The sequence below is a fragment of the Schistocerca americana genome, chromosome 2 (assembly GCF_021461395.2).
Source record: "Schistocerca americana isolate TAMUIC-IGC-003095 chromosome 2, iqSchAmer2.1, whole genome shotgun sequence".
Lineage (NCBI taxonomy): Eukaryota > Metazoa > Arthropoda > Insecta > Orthoptera > Acrididae > Schistocerca > Schistocerca americana.
The window spans coordinates 1,024,019,902-1,024,044,352 of NC_060120.1; the positions used below are offsets into that span (position 1 = coordinate 1,024,019,902).

A 24,451-nucleotide genomic window follows, 5' to 3' on the forward strand; every position below is an offset into this window, starting at 1 on the left:
GAATCGACAGTGTAGTAGTCAGTACCGGTGGCTGCAGTGGCCATGCCATTCGCCTATCTGGTTGCTAGACTCCAGGGCATCGTCTATCGGAGCCAGCCACAAGCGAGAAACCCCTACTCTTGCTGAACATAGCAGCGTGCTTATTTACACTGCCAGACCACAAACAGCAAGCTGCCAATCTGTGTGCACACCAAACAACAGCAACAAAGAGATGTGTTGACGCTAGAACCTAGCGGGCTTTGCCGGCCGAAGTGGCCGTGCGGTTAAAGGCGCTGCAGTCTGGAACCGCAAGACCGCTACGGGCGCAGGTTTGAATCCTGCCTCGGGGATGGATGTTTGTGATGTCCTTAGAACTAGTTAAACCTAACTAACCTAAGTTCTAGGGGACTAATAACCTCAGCAGTTGAGTCCCATAGTGCTCAGAGCCATTTGAACCATTTGACCCTAGCGGGCTTCAGGAGGGGCACCAACATAACTCGCCAGCAGCATTCGCACCTGACCGTGTCCCTACAAGCACGATACTAAGTTGTGCCCACATCTCATGTTTCACATCAGGGAAATCTTTCTACAGGATTAATTACGATGATGCGCGACTACTAGCTGGTGGCAGGTATTCCTAAGAAATGTTATCTATCCCTTCAGCATTTTATCGCAGGCTTTTCAAAGCACTGTTAGAATCTCTAATACTGGATCCCTTACGTCTTCCATATCCACTTTCATTTCTTTTTCTGACATGTCATTACACAAGTCCTCCCCCCCGCCGCCCCCTCCCCCCCCCCCCCCCGTAGAGACATTCAACGTTTTCTTTCCACCTATCCCACCTGCCTCCCGCCTCCCGCGATTAACAGTAGAATTCCTCTTGCACTCTTAAAGTTTACACTTCTGCTTTTAGTTTCACCAGAAGTTGTTTAGACTGTCCTTCATCGAGGTGCACTCCTTCTGCAAACCATTTCTTTTGACATGAAAACGTCTATTCGCTCGTGAAACGAGCTCACCTGAGTGACAAAATATCGTCGCCTTTGTATATGCATTATTCGTCTCGTAGGTGGTAGAGATTCACACATCAAAAAAAGTTTTTAATCGACTCGGTTCCGAGAGTTCCGGAACCGGTACAGAAAATTCGAATAGAGATCATCATAAACATAATTCCCCCCCTTTTTATTGCTCATGAAAACTAGTTCAGAGGGCTCTGAGCCCTATGGGACTTTAAATCTAACAAGGGAACTGATGACCTCAGATGTTAATAGTTCTAAGGACATCACAAACATCCATTCCCGAGGCAGAATTCGAACCTGCGACCAGACTGAAGCGCCTAGAACCGCTCGGCCTTAAAAGCCGGCTGCTCATAGAAACCACCCATTGCATGTTGCACCACCATACAGCGAGATCTTCAGAAGTGGTGGTCCACATTGCTGTACACATCGGTATCTCTAATACCCAGTAGCACGTCGTCTTGCATTGATGCATGCCTGTATTCGTCGTAGCATACTATCCACAATTTCATCAAGCAACTAACTATTGGTCCAGATTGTCCCACTCTTCAACGGCGATTCGGCGTAGGTTCCTCAGTGTGATTGGCGGGTCACGCCGTCCATAAACAGCCCTTTTCAATCTATCCCAGGCATGTTCGATAGCGTTCATATCTGGAGAACACGCTCTCCACTCTAGCCGAGCGATGTCGTTATCCTGAAGTAATTCATTCACAAGATGTGCACGATGGGGGCGCGAATTGTCGTCCATGAAGACGAATGCCTTGCCAATACGCTGGTTGCACTATCAGTTGGAGGATGGCGTTCGCGTATCGTACAGCCGTTACGGCACTTTCCATGACCACCAGCGGCGAATGTCGGTCCCCACATAATGCCACCCCGAAACAGCAGGAAATCTCCACCTTGCTGCACTCGCTGGACAGTGCGTCTAAGGGGTTGGGCCTGACCAGGTTGCCTCCAAACACGCCTCCGACGATTGTCTGGCTGATGGTATATGCCACACTAATCGGTGAAGAGAACATGGTGGCAATCCTGAGCGGTCCATTCCGCATGTTGCTGGGCCCATCTGCAACTACGACACCATGCAGCGCGGTACAAAGATGGATCTCGCCTTGGACGTCGGAAGTGAAAAAAAATGGTGGCTCTGAGCACTATGATGACCATAGCTGTTAAGTCCCAGTCCCCTAGAACTTAGAACTACTTAAACCTAACTAACCTAAGGACAATACACACCACCCAGTCATCACGAGGCAGAGAAAATCCCTGACCCCGCCCGGATTCGAACCCGGGACCCCGTGCTCGGGAAGCGAGAACGCTACCGCGAGACCACGAGCTGCGGACTCGGAAGTGAAGTTGCGCATCATGCAGCCTACTGCGCACAGTTTGAGTCATAACACGATGTCCTGTGGCTGCACAAAAAGCATTATTCAACATAGTGGCGTTGCTGTCAGGGTTCCTACGGGTCATAATCCGTAGGTAGCCGTCATCCACTGCAGTAGTAGCCTTTGGGCGGCCTGAGCGAGGCATGTCATCGACAGTTCCTGTCTCTCTCCTCCATGTCCGAACAACATCGCTTTGGTACACTCCGAGACGCCTGGAGATTTCCCTTGTTGAGAGCCTTTCCTGGCACAAAGTAACAATGCGGACGCGATCGAACTGCAGTATTGACCGCCGAGGCGTGGTTTAACTACAGACAACAGGAGAAGTGTACCTCCTTCCTGGTGGAATGACTAAGTGATCGACTGTCGGATCCTCTCCGTCTAATATTCGCTTCTCGTACACGGTTGTTTACATCTGTACGCGGCTTTCGTGATAACCACAGTCAACGTCTCTTTGACTGTTCAGAGATATTGTATGACAGTCCATCTTCAGGAGTTCTGGGAACCGGGGTGATGCAAAACTTTTTTTGATGTGTGTATAATCACAACGCATAGATTATGTACAGGGTGTTTCAAAAATGACCGGTATATTTGAAACGGTAATAAAAACTAAACGAGCAGCGATAGAAATACACCGTTTGTTGCAATATGCTTGGGACAACAGTACATTTTCAGGCAGACAAACTCTCGAAATTACAGTAGTTACAATTGTCACCAACAGTTGGCGCTGCGGTCTGGGAAACTCTATAGTACGATATTTTCCACATATCCACCATGCGTAGCAATAATATGGCGTAGTCTCTGAATGAAATTACCCGAAACCTTTGACAACGTGTCTGGCGGAATGGCTTCACATGCAGATGAGATGTACTGCTTCAGCTGTTCAATTGTTTCTGGATTCTGGCGGTACACCTTGTCTTTCAAGTGTCCCCACAGAAGGAAGTCACAGAGGTTGATGTCTGGCGAATAGGGAGGCCAATCCACGCCACCTCCTGTATGTTTCGGATAGCCCAAAGCAATCACACGATCATCGAAATATTCATTCAGGAAATTAAAGACGTCGGCCGTGCGATGTGGCCGGGCACCATCTTGCGTAAACCACGAGGTGTTCGCAGTGTCGTCTAAGGCAGTTTGTACCGCCACAAATCCACGAAGAATGTCCAGATAGCGTGATGCAGTAATCGTTTCGGATCTGCAAAATGGGCCAATGATTCCTTTGGAAGAAATCGCGGCCCAGACCAGTACTTTTTGAGGATGCAGGGACGATGAGACTGTAACATGGGGCTTTTCAGTTCCCCATATGCGCCAGTTCTGTTTATTGACGAAGCCGTCCAAGTAAAAATAAGCTTCGTCAGTAAACCAAATGCTGCCCACATGCATATCGCCGTCATCAATCCTGTGCACTATATCGTTAGCGAATGTCTCTCGTGCGGCGCTGAGGGGTTGCCGCATTTGAATTTTGTATGGATAGAGGTGTAAACTCTGGCGCATGAGACGATACGTGGACGTTGGCTTCATTTGGACCGCAGCTGCAACACGGCGAACGGAAACCCGAGGCCGCTGTTGGATCACCTGCTGCACTAGCTGCGCGTTGCCCTCTGTGGTTGCCATACGCGGTCGCCCTACCTTTCCAGCACGTTCATCCGTCACGTTCCCAGTCCGTTGAAATTTTTCAAACAGATCCTTTATTGTATCGCTTCTCGGTCCTTCGGTTACATTAAACCTCCGTTGGAAACTTCGTCTTGTTGCAACAACACTGTTTTCTAGGCGGTGGAATTCCAACACCAGAAAAATCCTCTGTTCTAAGGAATAAACTATGTTGTCGACAGCACACTTGCACGTTGTGAACAGCACACGCTTACAGCAGAAAGACTACGTACAGAATGGCGCACCCACAGACTGCGTTGTCTTCTATATCTTTCACATCACTTGCAGCGCCATCTGTTGTTGAAAATTGTAACTACTGTAATTTCGAAAGTTTGTCCGCCTGAAAATGTACTGTTGTCCCAAGCATATTGCAACAAACGGAGTATTTCTATTGCTGCTCGTTTAGTTTTTATCGCCGTTTCAAATATACCGGTCATTTTTGAAACACCCTGTATGTATGTCTATCTATCGCGCAATATTTCTTTTGCCTGTGATGTCATCGTACCATTGTAAGCGCATGTGTGTTATTAGGAATTACCGTTCTTTAAACTGCTAAAACAATGTGAAACTGAAACCCATATCCACGCTACGCCAATCTGAGCGTCATCATGAAGAGCCTGTAGAGTCAAAATCCAAAGTGAGACTATAAAAATATGCTCTGGAATGCTCGGTATGGAATTGAGTTACAACATAATAAAAGATACCGTCTTATATGACTCGCACTTTCTATAATTTCAAGTATGTTTGCAAGTCAGACGAATGCTCGCGTTGAAAGGAATCCCAAAAGCCTTAAAATTCCACTGACGTGAGACTGCGAGAGGTACGGCAGCTTAGAAAAGGAAATGAAAAAATGGCGCCAAGTGGTATGTAACTGACCACAGGGCATACGGCGGCCAGTGACACTCCAAACTTATGATTTATCTTATCTGTAACCACTACACTTCTCTGTGTGAACTTTTGTATTAAAGAGGTTGATAGTTAAATTATGTTTTAATGTGAAACCCTTGCGAGCTTATCCCGACGTTTTCGTGAAATATCTACGGCGCAGACCCGAACTGAACACACACAATTTTTTTTGGCTTTCTCCACATTTTTCCTGCAGGCATTTCGCCTCGGATCTCCTTCACATATTTCATTATAAGTGGCTTTTATTGCTGAATTCCTGTATTTTGCTAAATATTTGTGTAATCCCTTATCTCGTAGGTAAACTGAAGTATTTGTTCTGTGAAGTGGCTGTTCTTCGAGAGGGGAGTATATTTATTTATTCGGTGTTAGTAAAAATACGCGTGAATTTGTGTGGTCCAACATGCAAAAATTGTTATATGATTGATGTTGTGGTTGGCAGGAGAGCCAACACCGGGTTACTAGAGGAAGCCGAAAGGCACGCGTTTTAGCTCACGCAGGCTGGCGTGAGGTCTGGAACAGGACAAGGAAATTAGAATTTAAAAAAACGGACGTAGCTGGTGGAATACTTAACTTTAATCCGTTAATGAAGAACGTCGGTCTTGACGGTACATTATTACAGTATCAATAGTAACTGGTAATGGCGCCTTGCTAGGTCGTAGCAAATGACATAGCTGAAGGCTATGCTAACTATTGTCTCGGCAAATGAGAGCGTACTTTGTCAGTGAACCATTGCTAGCAAAGTCGGTTGTACAACTGGGGCGAGTGCCAGGAAGTCTCTCTAGACCTGCCATGTGGCGGCGCTTGGTCTGCAATCACTGATAGTGGCGACACGCGGGTCCGACGTATACTAACGGACCGCCCCCGATTTAAAGGCTACCACCTAGCAAGTGTGGTGTCTGGCGGTGGCACCACAATTTACTTCCAAGAATATTGCACGAGACTGAAAATATAACAGTATTATAATTAGCATCGCCGTATTTGTACATTACGAGTATGGACTCAAATATTGAAGCTATTGTGGACCCACTCAAGAATACTCGTCTTACACCGAGAGCCAGGATTCGACTACCACAGCCTGAATATGATGGTAAACTGAAAAGTAAAATCTTAAAACTAAAGTTGGTGTCCCCTGCGGCTCATCGCTGTGAAACAATGTTTGTTAAATGTTAAAGCGGGCGATCTCTGCGCTTCCGCTATGATTTCGCTACTTAAATCGATGTGTAAGGGCGTCCGTTGAAGCAGCGGCTGCTAAAATTGTGGAGCTGTAAACGTCTTAAAAAATTAATTCAGTGCAAGGAACATGACAGAAAACTCACTGCACATCGAAATAAGTCACGTATAAACTTAAACGTATTATATTAAAAAGGTTAAGAGCATAAATGCTTACATTACTTTCGTACTACGAGATGTCTGCTTGTTAACACCAGAAACAAGAATAGAAAGACGAAGAGAAGAACAATGTAGGAGCGCTCTTCTCCCGTAATAATATCATGGAGGTTACTACATAAATAATTTTACTCCTTGATACTACGATTAACTTTAATACTTACTATAAAACAAGGATATTTTACGCCGCCTATGCGGCCGGTGAAACACATAAGATTCGTGTACATTTATTCCGTCGTGAGATAGTCTTCTTGTTCCAAGTTTTTTCGACTTAAATGTCTTTACGGTACAAATGTCGCTGGGACGGCACATCTGTTACCTATGGTTTCTTCGCTGTTACCCCCGTTGTACCTATTTACTCTGTTAATATTCAGTGATTGCCCTCTTTGACTGCCTATTGTAGTATTCGTTACCAAAATATCTTCACCCAATATAGCCTCAAACGCATCTCTTCACTTCTTAGTACTTCTGTATCCTACCTTCCCCCACATTAATTTTTCCAAACTAGTCTACTCTTCATCACTGTTAAATTGTGATCCGTGTTTCTATGTACTCCTAGGAACGCCTTACAATCCAAAATCTGATGCTCCGATCTCTGTGTGGCCATGATTATAAATTGCAAGAGGAAGAGGTATACTTGGGAAAGACACTCAGGCACGGGAATATTCCAGCCAAATGTAAACAGTGTATTCATTGTAACTAGCTAAAATTAGTTTAAAAAAAAATTAGCCTCTCTCTCTTGTCTCAGTTACAGGATCATATGGGCTCGACAGTAACAATATGTCTACTGTTCCTTCTGCTCCTACAATGTTGCAGCCACCCATGAATGTTAAATATTTTAGTAGTAGTAGTAGTAGTAGTAGTAGTAGTAGTAGCTTTATTTATCTGTATATTTCTTTTTACAAGGATATAGGACATATCAAAGTATTTACACGTGTAGACCAATTTAAAATAAACTAATTGGTATACACATATATTTACAGACTTCTAGTTAGAGACAATCATTAGACTTACTCCTGGTATACAATACATTATTTTACAAATAACTTATTAAATAATGTAATGCCACACTGTTCACTCAAATCTCACTATTGGCTCCATAATGAGTGAGATGTTGAGCTCAGAAAGAGGAATTGTGCTATGCATAGCCGGGGGGTAAGTGTTTTTTTCCTTCTTTTTTCCTTTCTAGAAATAAAATGAAGGTGTTATGTCGAATGTTGAATGTTTTATAATCATTATTATTATTATTATTTACTTATTTGTATAGCATTTTTTTTATCAAACCCCTACTCTGTTTTATCTAAGTAATCCTTCAATGTATAAAATGTATTGCATAACAGATACTTTTTAGCTGCCTTTTTAAATAAGTGTCTTTTTGCAATGTCTTTAATCTCTTTTGGTAGTTTATTGTACAGTTTTATTCCTTGGTAGAAAATTCTGTTTTAAGTTTTATGTTTATCTTTTGTTGGTAAATATAAGGGTGAGTCTGTCCATGACCATGCAACAAGAGATAGAGCTGTTTGTGCAGTAATTGCCAATGTTATTTTTGATGTGTACAACCGACTGGGAATTGTAACTGCTTCATGTGAATACATTTACCAGTGTTTAGAACAGGTCTTTACAATGAGCTCGACTAGTATTTTTGGTTATTATTCTTATGGCTCTTTTCGGGAGTTTGAAAATTGCGCATTTGTTCCCCCAAAAAAGTTAGTTATGGCAGTGTACATATCATTAACATGTAACTAAAAGACACTGCATGTTACACACTGATGATAGAATGTCATCAGCATGTTATACTCTTAGAATCCTATTTGCAAGTACCATTGTGTGTTCACACCACTTCAACTGAGAATCAATATTTATTCCTAGAAATTTTGCATTCGTTACACACTCTATAGAGTCTGGATTTAATTTAACGTTGAAAATAAAGAAAACTAATGCCACGAATTTCAGTTTGAAGAGGAAAAATGACAGTGTCCGTGTTTGCTAATTGACCAATCAAACTTCCTTGAGAACTTCATTTGCTTTCTCGGCAAAGAGTTCTCTTGTTTTGTCTGTGACTATAATATTGCTGTCATCAGCGAAGAGAATTTTTCACCATGAGTAACACTACTGGGAAAATCATTGATGCATATCAAGAACAGTATTGGTCCTAATATGCTACCTGGCGGAACCCCTATATTAATGTATTTTTGTTCTGATAAGTGTTTTACTAAATATTAGATCAATTTGAAGTATATGCTATCTTTGCTTTCTATCCCCTAGGTATGATTCAAACCAGTCATTAGCTACCTCTCTTATTCGTAATGCTTTCAATTTATTTAACAGAATCTTGTGGTCGACTGTATCAAACGCCTCCGAAAGATCAAAAAATATGCCTGTGACACACTCATCTTTATCAAGAGCATCAAGTACACCCTTTATGAATTCTATTATGCCTGATTCCGTATTTTTGCCACTTTGGAAACCAAACTGTGATTGGTTTAAAAGATTGTCTTTATTCAGATAATTAATTTTCTCTCATAATTGCATCCATTATTTTTGAGAATGCTGACTGCAGGGAAATGGGCTGGTAATTGTCAGTGTCTTCTGCATTACCTTTTTTGGGGTGAGGGCACGAAATTTGAAACACAGTATGTAAAGGCAGATGAAATCTAGTTCATCTTCTGCTTTTGAGGTTGGCATATACACATGAAGAGAGGGATATTGTTGTCGGTGATGGTAAGTTGTCGATTCTAAAGAAAACAACCGTATCACTGAACTTTTGAGAGTACCTCATTCTCTGCCCTTCTTTCATATTGTCGGATAATTCTACTCTTGTTACAGCATTTTCTGCTGTGGTTGATAATAACCTATACACTTCTAACCAGAAATCCTTATCCTCTTTCCGTTTCACTTCACTCATCCCCGCTATATTTATGCCTTTTAGGGGCAGTTTCCCACCCCAAGGGTAAGACTGTGCTCCGAAACACTATACGATCCTTCACCCTTTTCAACAGGTGCTTTTCAGTACAAGGAATCAGCCTAATTCTGCCAGTCTTCGGCCGCCGCTGTTGATTCTGGCAACTGCTAAAATTCTGAATAAAAATCAAGTCCGTGATCCAGGACTTCTTGGCAATTAGTAAAAGACGCTTCCCATAGACCATCGCGAGAGATAGTTGCACGTCGACTTTTCTAGTCATGCACAAATACGTGAACGGATTGTTTAATATTAATCAACATCTGTCAGTTTCTGAAAACCTTAGAATGACAATGTTACTAAAGTTCATAGAAACTGACAGTGTCACACGTTTAATCGTTTTCCACATAATTACAATGAACGTGTTACTGATTTCCATGTCAAAATTATCAGAAGGGCTAATTTACTATGACCTTTTGAGTTAACAGCAATTTCTTTTTGTCTTAATTCTTCTGACTGGCACAGGAGAGGATATATGTGGTGGGCGGCATCAAACCAATATTTTCAGATCAGAGTAGCACTTCCTCTACAATCTCTGAGGACGTAGACTGGAAGACAGTTACTTGCTGGATGTATGCCAGTTTTTACCCTCTCGAGCTCCCTCTAGTACCATGGAGGCTAGTCCCTGATGTCTTAACAGATGTCCTATCATCCTGCCTCGTCAGTGTTTCCCATATAATCCTTTACTCGGCGCTTTTTTGGAGAATCATCTTAGTCCTTACCTTATGAGTAGACATAATTTTCTACATTCTTCTGCAGCACCGCATCTCAAATGCTTCGATTCTCTTCTGTTCCGGTTTTCTCACAGTCTGTGTTTCACTACCATACAATGCTGTGCTCCAAAGGTAAATTCTAAGAAATTTCTTCCTCAAATTAATGCCCATGCGTGGTACTAGTACTCTTGGACATAAAAAGCAGCGTAGAACCATCGAAAAGAGCATTCCTGGCCTAGTTGCTCCGTCAGTCATGGGTTTTTTGCTGCCTGGGTAGCAGAATTCCTTAACGTCGTCTATTTTCTGATCCCCAAATGCGCTGTTAAGTTTCTCACAGTTCTCATTTCTGTACTTCTCATTACTTTGGTGTTTCTTCGATTTACTCTTGGTCCATGGTCTTAAGTCGTTACTCAACAGATTCTCTAATTCTTCTTCATTTTCATACAAGATAAAATTATTATCAGCGAATCTTGTCATTGGTATCGTTTCACCTGAATTTTAATCCTGCACTTGGGAACAAAAGAAATAGCTATCATTGCTTCTTCGATCTATAGGCTGAACAATAGGGGCAAAATATTACATCCGTGCGTTACACTCGTTTTTAATCCGAGTATTTCATTCTTGATCTCCTACTCTGGTGTTCCCCCTTTGAACCACTAGAAGAACAGATAATACGTAATATGTACAAGAACAGATAGGTTGTTAGATTCGGTATTAATACTATATACGAACACAAGCATCCCGGAAATAACTTGGAAAAGTAGGCTGTCCATGTGGAGTCCTACATACATAGATAAACTAATTCACCTTGAGTCTGGCAGGGGGCAACGAAAGTTATTAATGATAACTATTTCACCTCTATGGACATTTACCTTAACGGAATGCACCTTACTTTCGGGATGAGCAGCTTTTATAGGTTGTTTTTACTATCTTCACTGTCTGATCAGTTAATCCAACATCCTGTTCCTCCAAAACAGGCTACATTCTGTTGTGACCAGGCAAAAGTACTTTCGTCTGGCCACCATTGGTTGGTTGGTTGATTGGTTGGTCCCTTCACCTGAACCAAAGAGCGAGGTCAACGGTCCCGTCGGATTAGGGAAGGAAGTCGACTATGCCCTTTCAAACCAGCCCTCCCAGCATTTGCCTGAAGTGATTTCCCTAAATCACGGAAAACCTAAATCAGTATGACTGTATGGGGGTTTGAACCGTCGTCCTCCCGAATACGAGTCCAGTGTGCTACCACTGTGCCACCTCGCTTGGTCCACAACTGTGGGTTCTTTGATTTGTCTGGGAGCAGGCTCATTGTACTACAACACATGACATCCAATTATGCAATAAAGTGAACTGATATAACACGTTTGACACACTTCGTTATTACAGAAGTACTGCATGAGTCTAAACTGTCATAGACTGCCAAAGCATCACACAATGCTAATTCATCTGAAACTCCATAGTCTCGGATAAACGAGTAGTTGATGTTGACTGCTGTAGCTGAAATCTCGAATTGGCGCAGAGATCTTATTTGCTCTACACTATACTGACCTCGGCGTAAGGGCGCAGCTTTTGCTAAGAGGGAGTCGTGGTTTTCTGGAGCACCTCACACATGTTGTTGAACCCTCCCTAACGTCTGTGGCAGTGCTTTAACACACCCAGTCACAGAGTTGACAAGGTGAATCAATGTGCGGTATCGTTCCACAGCAATCACTGGAACACTCCCCGAATCTATGGTAATACAGGACTGGCTGTACAGAACACCAGCCAGATCATTACCCTCGGGTCATTACAGGTTTTGCGTGCCCAAGGTTTCAGATACACTCACCAGTTTACCAAACAATCGTTGATTCGGGATGGGTAGTTATATCACTGACACTCATAATCAAGAACCCACTCATATTTAAATATGTCCTGACACCAACAGTGCGTCAGCATCCTCCCTTGCTTTGAGAGTGGAACAGAATTTTATGGCTAATACGGATTGAGCTTACTGTCTGGCTCAAAACCTGCCAGCTTTCAACTTTTAATGACGGCTCATCTCCTTCATTATCAGGACTGTAATTTAATGGTTCGAGTTAGTGTGTTTCAACGTTGTTTGTGCGTAACGTCTATCAGTGCAACAACACATTTAAATTAACAGTCCATAACAGTTTATGGGCTTCAGTGTCTTCCACCACCAGTGTCTTATATGACAATCGTCTTACAGACGATTTGCACACAGGCTGGTGTACTGCACAGAGATTACTCCATAGATACAGATTACTTGTAAAACTTCCACGTAAGCTTTATAGGTACAGCACTTGGAAAAACTGGTGATCACAGCAAATGTGTGAAGCTCTCTTTCAAAGTATTGTTGCAGACATAGAACTGAAGGTGCAGTGCTCATGTCACTGAACTCGAAGTTTGCATGAGATTGGAGTCACGCTAAATGCAACAATTTTGTTGTTTGTGATTTCTATAAGTGGAATAAGGCGAACGCTGGACTAGTTCCATAGAAAAGGATGTTTGTAAATGCCTTCTTCATCCTTTGCCAGTGTGAGTGTACTCTGCATTTTTAACCCTGCTTTTGCACGGACAGGATTACATGCTATATTCCTTTTACTCTTCGGAAAGAAAATTTGACCACTCTAGATTTTACGTTTTACAAAGATCTGCACTGTAGTCACCCCTTCCAAATCTGGGTTCGCTTGCCAGTTAAAGCAGTGTCCAAAAGGTAGTGAGCTCTATGGGCAATTAGCGAGCCTTACAGGTTGTACTCCATCGAAGATTATGTGGATAACATCACCTGCTTCATCCATCACGTCAGCAATACAACCGTGGCAAAGTCTTTAGAGATGGTTCAGGAGACAGGCTGCAGAACATAAGATCTTATTCGAAAAGGCAACATTCTGATGGGCACTACTCAGAGTTTGACTTCGACAATTATCATCTGTATTCTGCATGTGTACAATAGTCTTGTGCACAAAACATCATGCTCTATCTAATTCATTGTTTTCTTCCAATGATCCTACTACACAACACATTTGCAGACAGTTATGTTCCTAAACACACCAAAATAAATTTCCCTTACCTTGTAGTATTTTGCCACGTGATTTGAGCGTTAGTGACTTTGCATTCAGTTTAGTCAGTTTGCACTTCATGAAAGATTAATCTAGTGACAGGGGTTCATCGACTACAGTTTTCCCAGATGGAACCATGTTCCCTCAAGTTCTACCACGCATTGCTCAAGGTCAACTTCAGGATGATGCTTATACAGGAAATATAACCATAGATTGGACATTTTCCCCATATAGATACATACTTTCCCAGCATCACTTTGCCCCAACTTCATGACGAAATATTAACATCGCCGAACGTAGCAATTGTACATCTCCCACTCGACATAACCTATAATGGGAAAGATGTAACTTTTCCAGTCTCACCATTGGCGTCTGAGCGCCCACCTCCAACAAAAATGTCTATTCCCTACCCATTTGTACCCTAATCAACCGACATTCCGGCTCCTATAACGCTGACGAACTCAGAATTTGCACCAGCCCTTTCCTGACTTTTCCTTCCGTCTTCATTGTACGTAACCTAAACTTTGGCTTATTCTTTCAAGGGCAACTTGGTCATCTGGAAAAGCGCTCCATCTGTCCAAAATCCCAGCTTCGCAGCTATCAACAGGTTATCTATAAATGCCAGTATATTCTCCCCTGCCTTATCCGAAAAAGTCTTAAATAATCCACTGCTAATTTAACCTAAGGTGGGAGCCATCAAACTGCACTAGACCTTTTCCTCTCTTATAGCATCTATTCGCTTATGCAGTTCAGTGTTATATGGTCTAAACCGAACTACTTACTTGAATAAGGATTGTACAGCTAGCTTGTTGGTAACAACCTTTGTTCTTGCCTCAGTCATTGTGAAGCCTCTATCCCGTACTAGAAAAACAACAGCAGAAAGAAAAAAACAAAATGGAAGTAATAAGCGTATAACTAACCATATTACTACAATAATACTCCTAGTCCATGCATCAAATCATCAGCCATCTGGACTCATGACACTGACTAGCATGATTACTTAACAGCAGTGTGTTGAACATGTCACTGGGGCTGATCCAGTTCAGAGTGCACTAAGACACAACAGATTACATTTCACACACGTCACTCCACACATACCTGCATAGATCTCTGACTCAGCTCGACATCCTCATCTATATTAACAAATCTAATCATAAAACATAACTGCCCGACGTTGTGGTATCTAACATCCACACAAAACCAACACGAAAGAACAAAGAGGATGTACAGCATAAAGAACACAGTTGAGTGAGTGTCGTGGCTGTTCTGATGGCTGTCGACATCGTCCCAAACCACTTGGCCACTTCTTCTTCCAGTCCCCACAGTCAGGCACTTCTGACGCCAGTTGCAGCACTATGGGTCAGTGTAGCAGCTGCAATTTATTAACGTACTATAGTTGTGAAGACGCAGCACGTTCATTAGCACGGCATCAAATTCATGGAGCTACGTGGATGTCCGCTGCAATCACAGTGTGGTTCTCAGTAATATGTTTACAGTGTGTAAGGCACAGTGTGGTGACTGCACAAAACAGCATTAAAATTAGTCAGCAGCTGGGGGCGGACATAAGCCCTGGAGTATGGACAGGATGCTTGACCTCAGGTGGGAGAGGTCTTCAAAGGCCCCAGCAGGCCAGTAGCAGTGGCAATGCTGCGGAGTCATGTCGCTAGCTCTCTGACGAATAAAGAACCACAGTGTCAGGCCCTGAGGGTAGGTGACTGGCATGCAGCTCCAAAAAGAAGTGAGTTATGTTGGCTGATGCAGATGCACAGCTCTGCACAGGAGGCACTCGAGCGTCCAAATGTGAGCCATGGATCTGCACCAAATACGATGGTAGTGTCCTGCAGTGCAAGCCTGTAGTAGGAGTATGGTTTTGCACAGGGCAAGTGGCAGCTTGGCAGCTAGTCTTTATCAGCCATGAACTGTAGACTCCCAGATAGGCAGCTGAGGTCAGTAGAAGTCAGGCAGCAGAAGAATCTGCAGCTAAAAGGCACCATTTTACTCCCAATGACATCAGAGCTAGGTGCAGTCAGTGTAACGAACTTGGCGTCTAGTAGCAGTTTCTAGATGACTCCCCACAAGTTGATAGCTGTCGCCACCTGCTGACAACTTCGAGATATGTTCTATGACAGAAACTACATAACGAAAATGGGAAGATTGTAAGAGTGGTTTGATCCACTGCTATTCTGTCAAGGCATCGATCCACGTCGCTTAGACGAAGGAAGTTGCCCAGTGCCAGGCATGGTTATATGATAATAGAGGTTGCTATTGCTGCAGTCTGATTTCGTACTGCTGCTGTTCAGTCGCATGCACCCCTGGCAGTGATCATCAAACCGATATACGCAGATAATTTCTTGCCATCTAAGGCCTCGGCAGCTACTCTTCCTCTATCAGCAGGCCCACTTGTAGATTCTTGCAAAAGTATACCTTTCTGGCTTCATCTACCTATGGCTTCTTGTGCCAGGCCATAGCTTTATTGGCAGCTGAAAACTTGTTACAGTTTTGGGTTGCTGAATCACAGTATCTTTATTTTTTGCTAACTCAGCTACAACTTGCCTCTCGAATAGTAATAACTTGCTCTGAAAGTGCAATAAATTACGACTATTTTCCTCCTCAACAACCCCAAATATTGTGGGGTGGGGCAATGATAGTTTCGGTTCAACTTGCCTCAAACTATATAATTTTCCGTGGAACAGTGACAAGTTGTTACATTCGATCCCCTCCCCTCTCTCTCTGTCTGTCTCTCTCTCTCTGTGTTTCTCTGTCTGTCTGTCTGTCTCTCTGTCTGTCTGGCTCTCTGTCTGTCTGGCTCTCTGTCTCATTTATTGTACTGCTTTATCACGAAATTTCATCTCAATGTTTGTGGCAATGATGGGGCAAGTGTTTGCACCAACTGTCCACAGTAACACAATCTTTACCCTACCTTCGATTCACAACGAATCCTACTCCAGTTATACCATTTTCTGCTGCTGTTGATGTTCTTCTCACAGTCACCTGCCCCTTGCCAGGTAACTCCTGAAGATCCGAATGGAGGACTATCCTCGATTCTTTTGCCAATGGAGAGATCATCATCACACTTTTCAGTTACAGGCAAGATGTCTTGTGGATAGACGTTATGTATATTTCATTCAGTGGTTTTCATTGCCTCCTGCATCCTCATGCCACCTTTAGGGGCAGTTCCCTACCACAAGGACAAGAATGTGCCCTGAACGTCGGTCCGCTCCTCCGCCCTCTTTGACAAAGCCATTGGCTAAATGAGGGTGACTTCTTATGCTGGAAGTCTTCAGTCAATAATACTGATGATTTTTATTTAAAATTGAAGTAGTAGCGGGACCGATGATGTTTTGATTACTAGTCAAAGACGCTACCCCTATATCACGGTACTCAACGTTACAGTCCGCTATTCTGCAGAGATGTCGCTCCAGTTGTGGTTTCCTTATGAAGCACTGTCCAATACCATTTCACAGAACGGAGACCACAGGGCAGGCCGGGCGGCTGACAACACACACTGTCCCTCCCCTCACATCAACAGTCACACTGCCGATATCAACAAGCCGCAGACAAAATAATGGCTCTGAGCACTATGGGACTTAACTTCTGAGGTCATCAGTCCCCTAGAACGTATGTTTAAGTAGTTCTAAATAACCTAAAGACATCACACACATCCATACCCGAGCCAGGATTTGAGACTGCGACCGTAGCGGTCGCGCGGTTCCAGACTGTAGCGCCTAGAACCACTCGGCCACTCCGGCCGGCAAGCCGCAGACAGCCAAGGTCCCTACACCGCACTCGCTCTTCCTAGTCCAGGCGACTCTCCACTTCAAGGCCTTCACTACCGCTTAAATACCCGTTCAACAGGCACCGTCGCCTAGGAACCGTAATTTTTCGTTCCAGCAGAAGTGGTCAGGTGGCACCAGTAACAAGTCACAAGGATTGTTGGCGGACAGCACAATTTCTGTATTCCTGGAGATGATAAAATACCAGGACGACCGAGCGAGATGGTGCACTGGCTAGCACACTGGACTCGCATTCGGAAGGACGATCGTTGAATCCCACGTCAGGCCATCCTGATTTAGGTTTTCCGTGATTTCCCTAAAACGCTCCAGACAAATGCTGGGATGGTTCTTCTGACAGGGCCCGGCGGACTTCCTTCCCCATCCTTTCCTAATCTGATGAGACAGATGACATCGCTGTTTGGACTCTTCCCCCCAAATCAACCCAATCGCAACGCAACCTGGACGAGCACCTGACAGATGGAAAAACTTCACTGAGGAATACAACATTCTCTGTTGGATATGAAAAACCTGAATGCTCATAGTTAAAAGAATTTGGAGCCATGGTTTCTCCAACAGAAAAACCTAATGTACTCTATTTCATTCGCTAAGTTACTCTGAACTTGAGATACCAGAGTGCCTGATTCAGAAATGTCCTGAATTAACGAAAATAAAATACGCGAGCGATAAATTCTCTAGTATAATTATGCAGGTTATCTTGCTGGCAGATATTTGGCAAGTATTGACGTTATCATAATTCCAAGATTTAGAAGAATGAGGATGTAACTGCCTAATTGTGTAATGTTACAGGTGTACGACATCGTCATCCGACCGACTGGAAGTGACTTCAGACCTTAGAGTTCAGCGAGGCATCAACAGCGGCTCACTTTCAGTAGCGCGACCATTTACGATGTCGGCAAGAGGTGTTTCTGTGAAATTTGTATTGTAGTTATTTTAAATAAAGTTGTTTCAGCGTTTTATCTGAAGTTAGTCTTGGTTTGCTGTGAACACGTAGGGTCTGTCCCGATTAACAAAGGGCTAAAACGATCGCCCGGCTACTGGGTCACCATTTCACAGTAGCAGGTAAGAAACGTCTTACAGCATTAGAAACGCAGTTCCTTGACGGACCACTGAAGTCAAGCAACGTTGTGCCCGGTTAGCACTTGGATGAATGATCATCTCAGTACACTGGATGCCTCTAGCACAAGGACACGCAGTTTATCGCAGAAAGTCAGGCATTAATCCCTATCACTGCTCGATATGTACACTACTGGCCATTAAAATTCCTACACCAAGAAGAAATGCAGATGATAAACGGGTATTCATTGGACAAATATATTATACTAGAACTAACATGTGACTACATTTTCACGCAATTTGGGTGCATAGATCCTGAGAACTCAGTACCCAGTACAACCACCTCTGGCCGCAATAACGGCCTTGATACGCCTGGTCATTGAGTCAAACAGAGCTTGGATGGCGTGTACAGGTACAGCTGCCCATGCAGCTTCAACACGATACCACAGTTCATCAAGAGTAGTGACTGGCGTATTGTGACGAGCCAGTTGCTCGGCCACCATTGACCAGACGTTTTCAATTGGTGAGATATCTGGAGAATGTGCTGGCCAGGGCAGCAGTCGAACGTTTTCTGTATCCAGAAAGGCCTGTACAGGACCTGCAACAAGCGGTCGTGCATCATCCTGCTGAAATGTAGGGTTTCACAGGGATCTAATGAAGGATAGAGCCACGGGTCGTAACACATCTGAAATGTAACGTCCACTATTCAAAGTGCCGTCAATGCGAACAAGAGGTGGCCGAGACGTGTAAACAGTGGCACCTCATACCATCACGCCGGGTGATACACCAGTATGGCGATGACGAATACACGTTTCCAATGTGCCTTCATCGCGATGTCGCCAAACACGGATGCGACCATCATGATGCTGTAAACAGAAGCTGCATTCATCCGAAAAAATGACGTTTTGCAATTTGTGCACCCAGGTTCGTCGTTGAGTTCACCAACGCAGGCGCTCTGTGATGCAGCTCTGTGATGCAGCGTCAAGGGTAACCGCAGCCATGGTCTTCCAGCTGATAGTTCGACGACGATTGCAGCAGCATGGACTGTTCAGGCAGATGGTTGGGGACGTTTGCAAGACAACATCATCTGTTGACTCAGGGATCTAGACGTGGCTGCACGATCCGTTACAGCCGTGCAGATAAGATGCCTGTCATCTCGACTGCTAGTGATACGAGGCCGTTGGGATCCAGCACGGCGTTCCGTATTTCCCTCCTGAACTCACCGATTCCATATTTTGCTAACGTTCATTGGATCTCGACCAACGCGAGCAGCAGTGTCGCGATACGATAAACCGCAATCGCGATAGGCTACAATCCGACCTTTATCAAAGTCGGAAACGTGACGGCACGCATTTCTGGTCCTTATACGAGGCATCACAACAACGTTTCACCAGGCAACGCCGGTCCACTGCTGTTTGTGTGTGAGAAATCGATTGGAAACTTTTCTCATGTCAGCACGTTGTAGGTGTCACCGCCGGCGCCAACTTCGTGTGAATGCTCTAAAAAGCTAATCATTTGCATATCACAGCATCTTCTTCCTGTCGGTTAAATTTCGCGTCTGTAGCACGTCATCTTCGTGGTGTAGCAGTTTTAATGGGCAGTAGTGTATGTTCTCACCAATGCGGCAGCTCTATCGAGAGGGAGTAACTGTGTCCACCAGGACTGGTCTCCCACACTCATGTCGTTCTGTTCTGCAAACTACTACTGCACGATCGCTGACATATCTCTTCTCGTTTGGCCTTCCTCTGCACCACCCTAAACCCTATCAAAAACGTATGGGCAGAGACGAAACGGACCATCGAGAAAACCCACCTGACCTCGAGCGAAGAACCTGTCATGACCTTTGGAATGTCACTGTAGCTTCATGGGTTGAGGCGGCAGCATATGAGTGTTTTATTACCCACACACCGCACAGGCTCCCTCACTCGCAGAATGCAGACTGGCATCGAAGTGGAAGGCCACTGAACAGGATATTAAGTGGTAAGGAACCTACAAGCTGCTTTGTTTTGTGAGCCGAAAATGTCGTAATAAGGACCGTGAGGGTGAACCTTTTTTTTTTAAAGAAAAAAAAAAAGGAAAAAGCAGGAAAGCGCGGACACAGTCAGCTTGAGCTGGAGCTGGGTGGACACAAGGTGGGCAAGGGTCGAATTCCGAGGCTTTGTCACGATGCGTCTTCCCCCTTCCCCTTAACCCCCTTTCATCCCTCTATTAATGTAGTGACCCTACGCATCGTGCTGACCACTTTTTATAAGCGTTATTTTTTATTGAAAAATTGCAGCTAGTTGCTCAAAAAGGAAAGAAATAACATCAGATTTTTAATGCTACATGATTTCTGCCACAAAAAAAATCATTTCCTTCTTGCCCTGCAATAATTTTTATTTAATTTTTATAAATTAAACAAAAAACAAGACAATTTAGGTGACAAAAATAAAATAAACTCTCTAACAATAAACCTGAAAAGGGACCATGACGACAATACCAAGAAAACCAGTTAGCTCAACAACTGTTTTTATCTTTTTGTTTGTTTGCTTGTTTGTCAAGCGTGCCAAAAACAAGGTGACAAGAGCGAAACATTCGAACAGAAAAGTGATTCTGCAGTTCATCCAACTCCCTAGTGATCAGATACCAGGTACAGCACATTCGCAAAAGGCTCATGATAGCGTGCATCCTTTGCCATGTCGAATGGGCCATAATCATATACTGGTGAAAGATACAAGGGTCCGGGTCATACCCGCTCCCCGCCACGTAATGAACATAATACCGGACAAGCCACATAACAGTATTGTTCTGCGTTCGGGGAAAGAAAATTGAATCGGGACACAGAGGAATCTCACTGACGATTGCCGCTTCCGTCGTCCTGGCAAGAAAGGCCAATTGTTGGTGGAGCCAACTCCAATGTCTGCGTCTGCAGGCGACCAAGGATGACATAACGTATCCGTTTCATGAGAATGATTGCATCGGCCCATCTCACTGAGCTCAATGCGAGAAAGTCGAACGTTGGTGGGGATAAGGTTATGATCGACTTGGTATGACGAGGATGCCACTTGCATCGGAAAAACAGGCAGGCTGACATTGGGTCAAACAGGCTTCCAATCTGTCTCTGGCGATAGGGTCTCCACAGAGGAAGTATGGAAACGTCCAGAGACATAACAGATGTCTGACATAGAGATCCTACTGGGAAAGAATATCAACTCCCACATAACAACATCAAGAAAACATTCACTAATAGGCCTTAATTTATTATTTATCTTACCAAAACCTATTCGAGAGGTAAAGCTCACTGGTCGGAGACAGGCAAAAAGGCGAGCTATAACTGATTGGCGGACGTGAGGACACGTTAAAACAGTGCCTCGAAGGAATAAAGCAGAAGCCTTGACCATAATATCAGGGAACCAAAAACCTCCATCAGCCAGCGTCTCGCCATAACCCCATAGCGCACCCGAAAATTTGATTTTCGCATCGCAGAAAGGGAAAAAATTTGGGAAACTTACGTTTTGAGCATTTTCTTGCCAAGGTCCGAACCCTATGAAGTAACGAGGGGTAGTGACGCTGGCGTTTAAAGATCGCTCCTTGAATCCTGCCAGGGACGCACTTCCAGTTTAATGCAACCATTTTCATCGGACAACGATGAACTGTAGCACCCAACGACCGATGGCGGGAGATCACCACAGCTCATGGAATCTCAACCGCTTCAAATACACAGAAGACCGAGTAACTGGTACTTCTGGTTGTTAACCTGCGCTCCTGTAAACGACAAAATGCATCCAACACGTCTCTGAGCATCGGTATGTCGTCAAGAGTACGAAGAAACACCACGACGACATCGTCATAAACGCGACCGATGAACCATTCTCGTAACAACGACCAGCCACCCAGTCGAGCAGCTATGGACTGCAGTAAAGATTCCGGAAATAGCGCGAATGAGAACTGGCCTGCAGGACACCTCGACACACATCTATGGGAGGGGAGTAAGACGAACATTCAAGTCAATAAACACCTGAATACCGATTTAGGGAGATCATTAAAACCACCAGCTGTCAACATTCGCATGTTTAAAATCAATAAAAAGTAAAGCTTCCGACTCAGGAACACTAGAAGCAATCGAGATACGATCACGACATTGAACAACGGGAGTCAACAGAGTGCGACCCGGGAGACAACTACAAACATAAAAAACAGTTTTGCATCATCCCTGTCCCCAGAACTCCTGTAGACAGACGTTGACTGTGGATATTGTATCACAGACACAGTCCCTTTTACTGTTCAGAGATGTCACTAAACCCGCCCAAAGATGTAAACAACCACGCATGAGTAGCGCCTATTAGACGACGGGGTCTCAAAAAATGGTTCAAATGGCTCTGAGCACTATGGGACTTAACATCTATGGTCATCAGTCCCCTAAAACTTAGAACTACTTAAACCTAACTAACCTAATGACATCACACAACACCCAGTCATCACGAGGCAGAGAAAATCCATGACCCCGCCGGGAATCGAACCCGGGAACCCGGGCGCAGGAAGCGAGAACGCTACCGCACGACCACGAGCTGCGGACAGACGACGGGGTCTGACAGCCTATCAATTCCAATCATTCGACCAGGAAGGAGTTACACGGCTCGTGTTGTCTGTAGTTCAACCATGCCTAGACGGTCGATACCGTGGTTCGGTCGCGTCCGCATTGTTACTTTGTACCAGAAAGGGCTCTCAACAAGGGAAGTGTCCAGGCGTCTCGGAGTGAACCAAAGCGATGTTGTGCGGACATGGAGGAGATACAGAGAGACAGGAACTGTCGATGACATGTCTCGTTCAGGCCCACCAAGAGCTACTACTGCTGTGAATGACCGCTACCTACGGATTATGGCTCAGGGGAACCCTGACAGCAACGCCACCATGTTGAATGATGCTTTTCGTGCAGCCACAGGGCGTCGTGTTACGACTCAAAATGTGTGCAATAGGCTGCATGATGCGCAACTTCACTCCCGATGGCCATGGCGAGGTCCATCTTTGCAACCACGACACCATGCAGCGCGGTACAGATGGGCCAAACAACATGCCGAATGGACCGCTCAGGATTGGCATCACGTTCCCTTCTCCGATGAGTGTCGCATATGCCTTCAAACAGACAATCGTCAGAAACGTGTTTGGAGGCAATCCCTTCTGGCTAAACGCCTTAGACACGACATTGCAGCAAGATGGAGGTCCCCTGATGTTTTGGGGGGTCGACGTACGCCGCTGGTGGTCATGGAAGGCGCTGTAACGGCTCTACGACACGTGAATGCCATCCTCCGACCGATGGTGCAACATATCGTCAGCATATGGGTAGGCATTCGTCTTCATGGACGGCAATTCGCACCCCCATCGTGCACATCTTGCGAATTACTTCCTTTGGGATAACTACATCGCTCGACTAGAGTGGCCAGCATGTTCTCCAAACATCAACCCTATCGAACATGCCTGGGATAGATTGTAAAGGGCTGTTTATGGACGACGCGACCCACCAACCACTCTGAGGTATCTACGCAGAATCGCTGTTGAGGAATGGGACAATCTGGACCAACAGTGCCTTGATGAACTTGTGGATAGTATGCCACGACGAATACAGGCCTGCATCAATGCAAGAGGACGTGCTACTGGGTATTACAGCTACCGGTATGTACAGTAATCTGGAGCACCACCTCTGAAGGTCTCGCTGTATGGTGGTGCAACATGCAATGTGTGGTTTTCATGAGCAATAAAAAGGGCTGAAATGATGTTTATGTTGAACTCTATTCCAATTTTCTGTACATGTTCGAGAACTCTCGGCACCGAGGTGATGCAAAACTTTTTTGATGGTGTATGATAATGTGAGACAATGCCAGCAGGCGAAACCGACAAGCAGCTATTTATCTCACGCGCTATGATTTTATAATCAAAATTGGGTAGCGTTATCGGTCGGACCCTCATCCACGGAGAGACGTCCCATCCTTTTGGGAATTAAAACAATTTTTCCGAGCTTAGATGTTATCGTATGTCCTAACAGATGCCAAAACCGAACATAAAATTCTTTGGAAAGCCCATCCTAATCCGGTGATATGCGGAAAGCAGAGCGAACTACAGTGTCAGATAACTCATCGCGGTGAAAAGCTGCGAAAACTTCCTCATGGAATGCTGCCATAACAACACTATCAAAGAGGGAAGTAAAATCAGGTGGGATGATCACACACGTTGGTCTACACAGAACGAATGGTACTGAGACACGTCCTTTGAGATCGCGTTCAAAGCCGAATTACATGATACAGAGACGCCAGCTCATCTCGGAGAATCGATCCCAAACGATGACCGCCTAATTGTAGTCTTTTAATTTCTTTGTGGTGGCCAGATAAGTTGAGAAGCTAGTTCTCTTCTTTTACATTCCTAACTCTGTCCAGGACGTATCCGCTTTTTTGTTCTATGATGGGGCATTTTTCATTTTAGTTCCTATATTTTACTTTATCATTATTATGACATTAGATCACTATAGCTTGGCAACCGATGTAGATTTTTGTTGACTTGGGCAACGACTGATCTGGCTTAAGTTTTTTGTATTGTCAATC

General features: G+C 44.3%; 1 protein-coding gene across 2 annotated transcripts in view; it reads left to right on the forward strand.

The window, feature by feature from the left end:
- LOC124595770 (farnesol dehydrogenase-like) overlaps nucleotides 1-24,451 on the forward strand; it is an 88,856-nt gene that overhangs the window by 52,396 nt on the left and 12,009 nt on the right. Inside the window, exon 6 of one of the 2 annotated variants that reach the window (XM_047134653.1) lies at nucleotides 17,613-17,788. The exons of the other annotated variant lie outside the window; for it this stretch is intronic. Coding sequence (XP_046990609.1) covers nucleotides 17,613-17,660 — 48 coding nt within the window. The 3' untranslated portion in view covers nucleotides 17,661-17,788. Of the gene's footprint in view, nucleotides 1-17,612; nucleotides 17,789-24,451 lie in introns of those variants that run through there. 2 annotated transcript variants of the gene reach the window in all.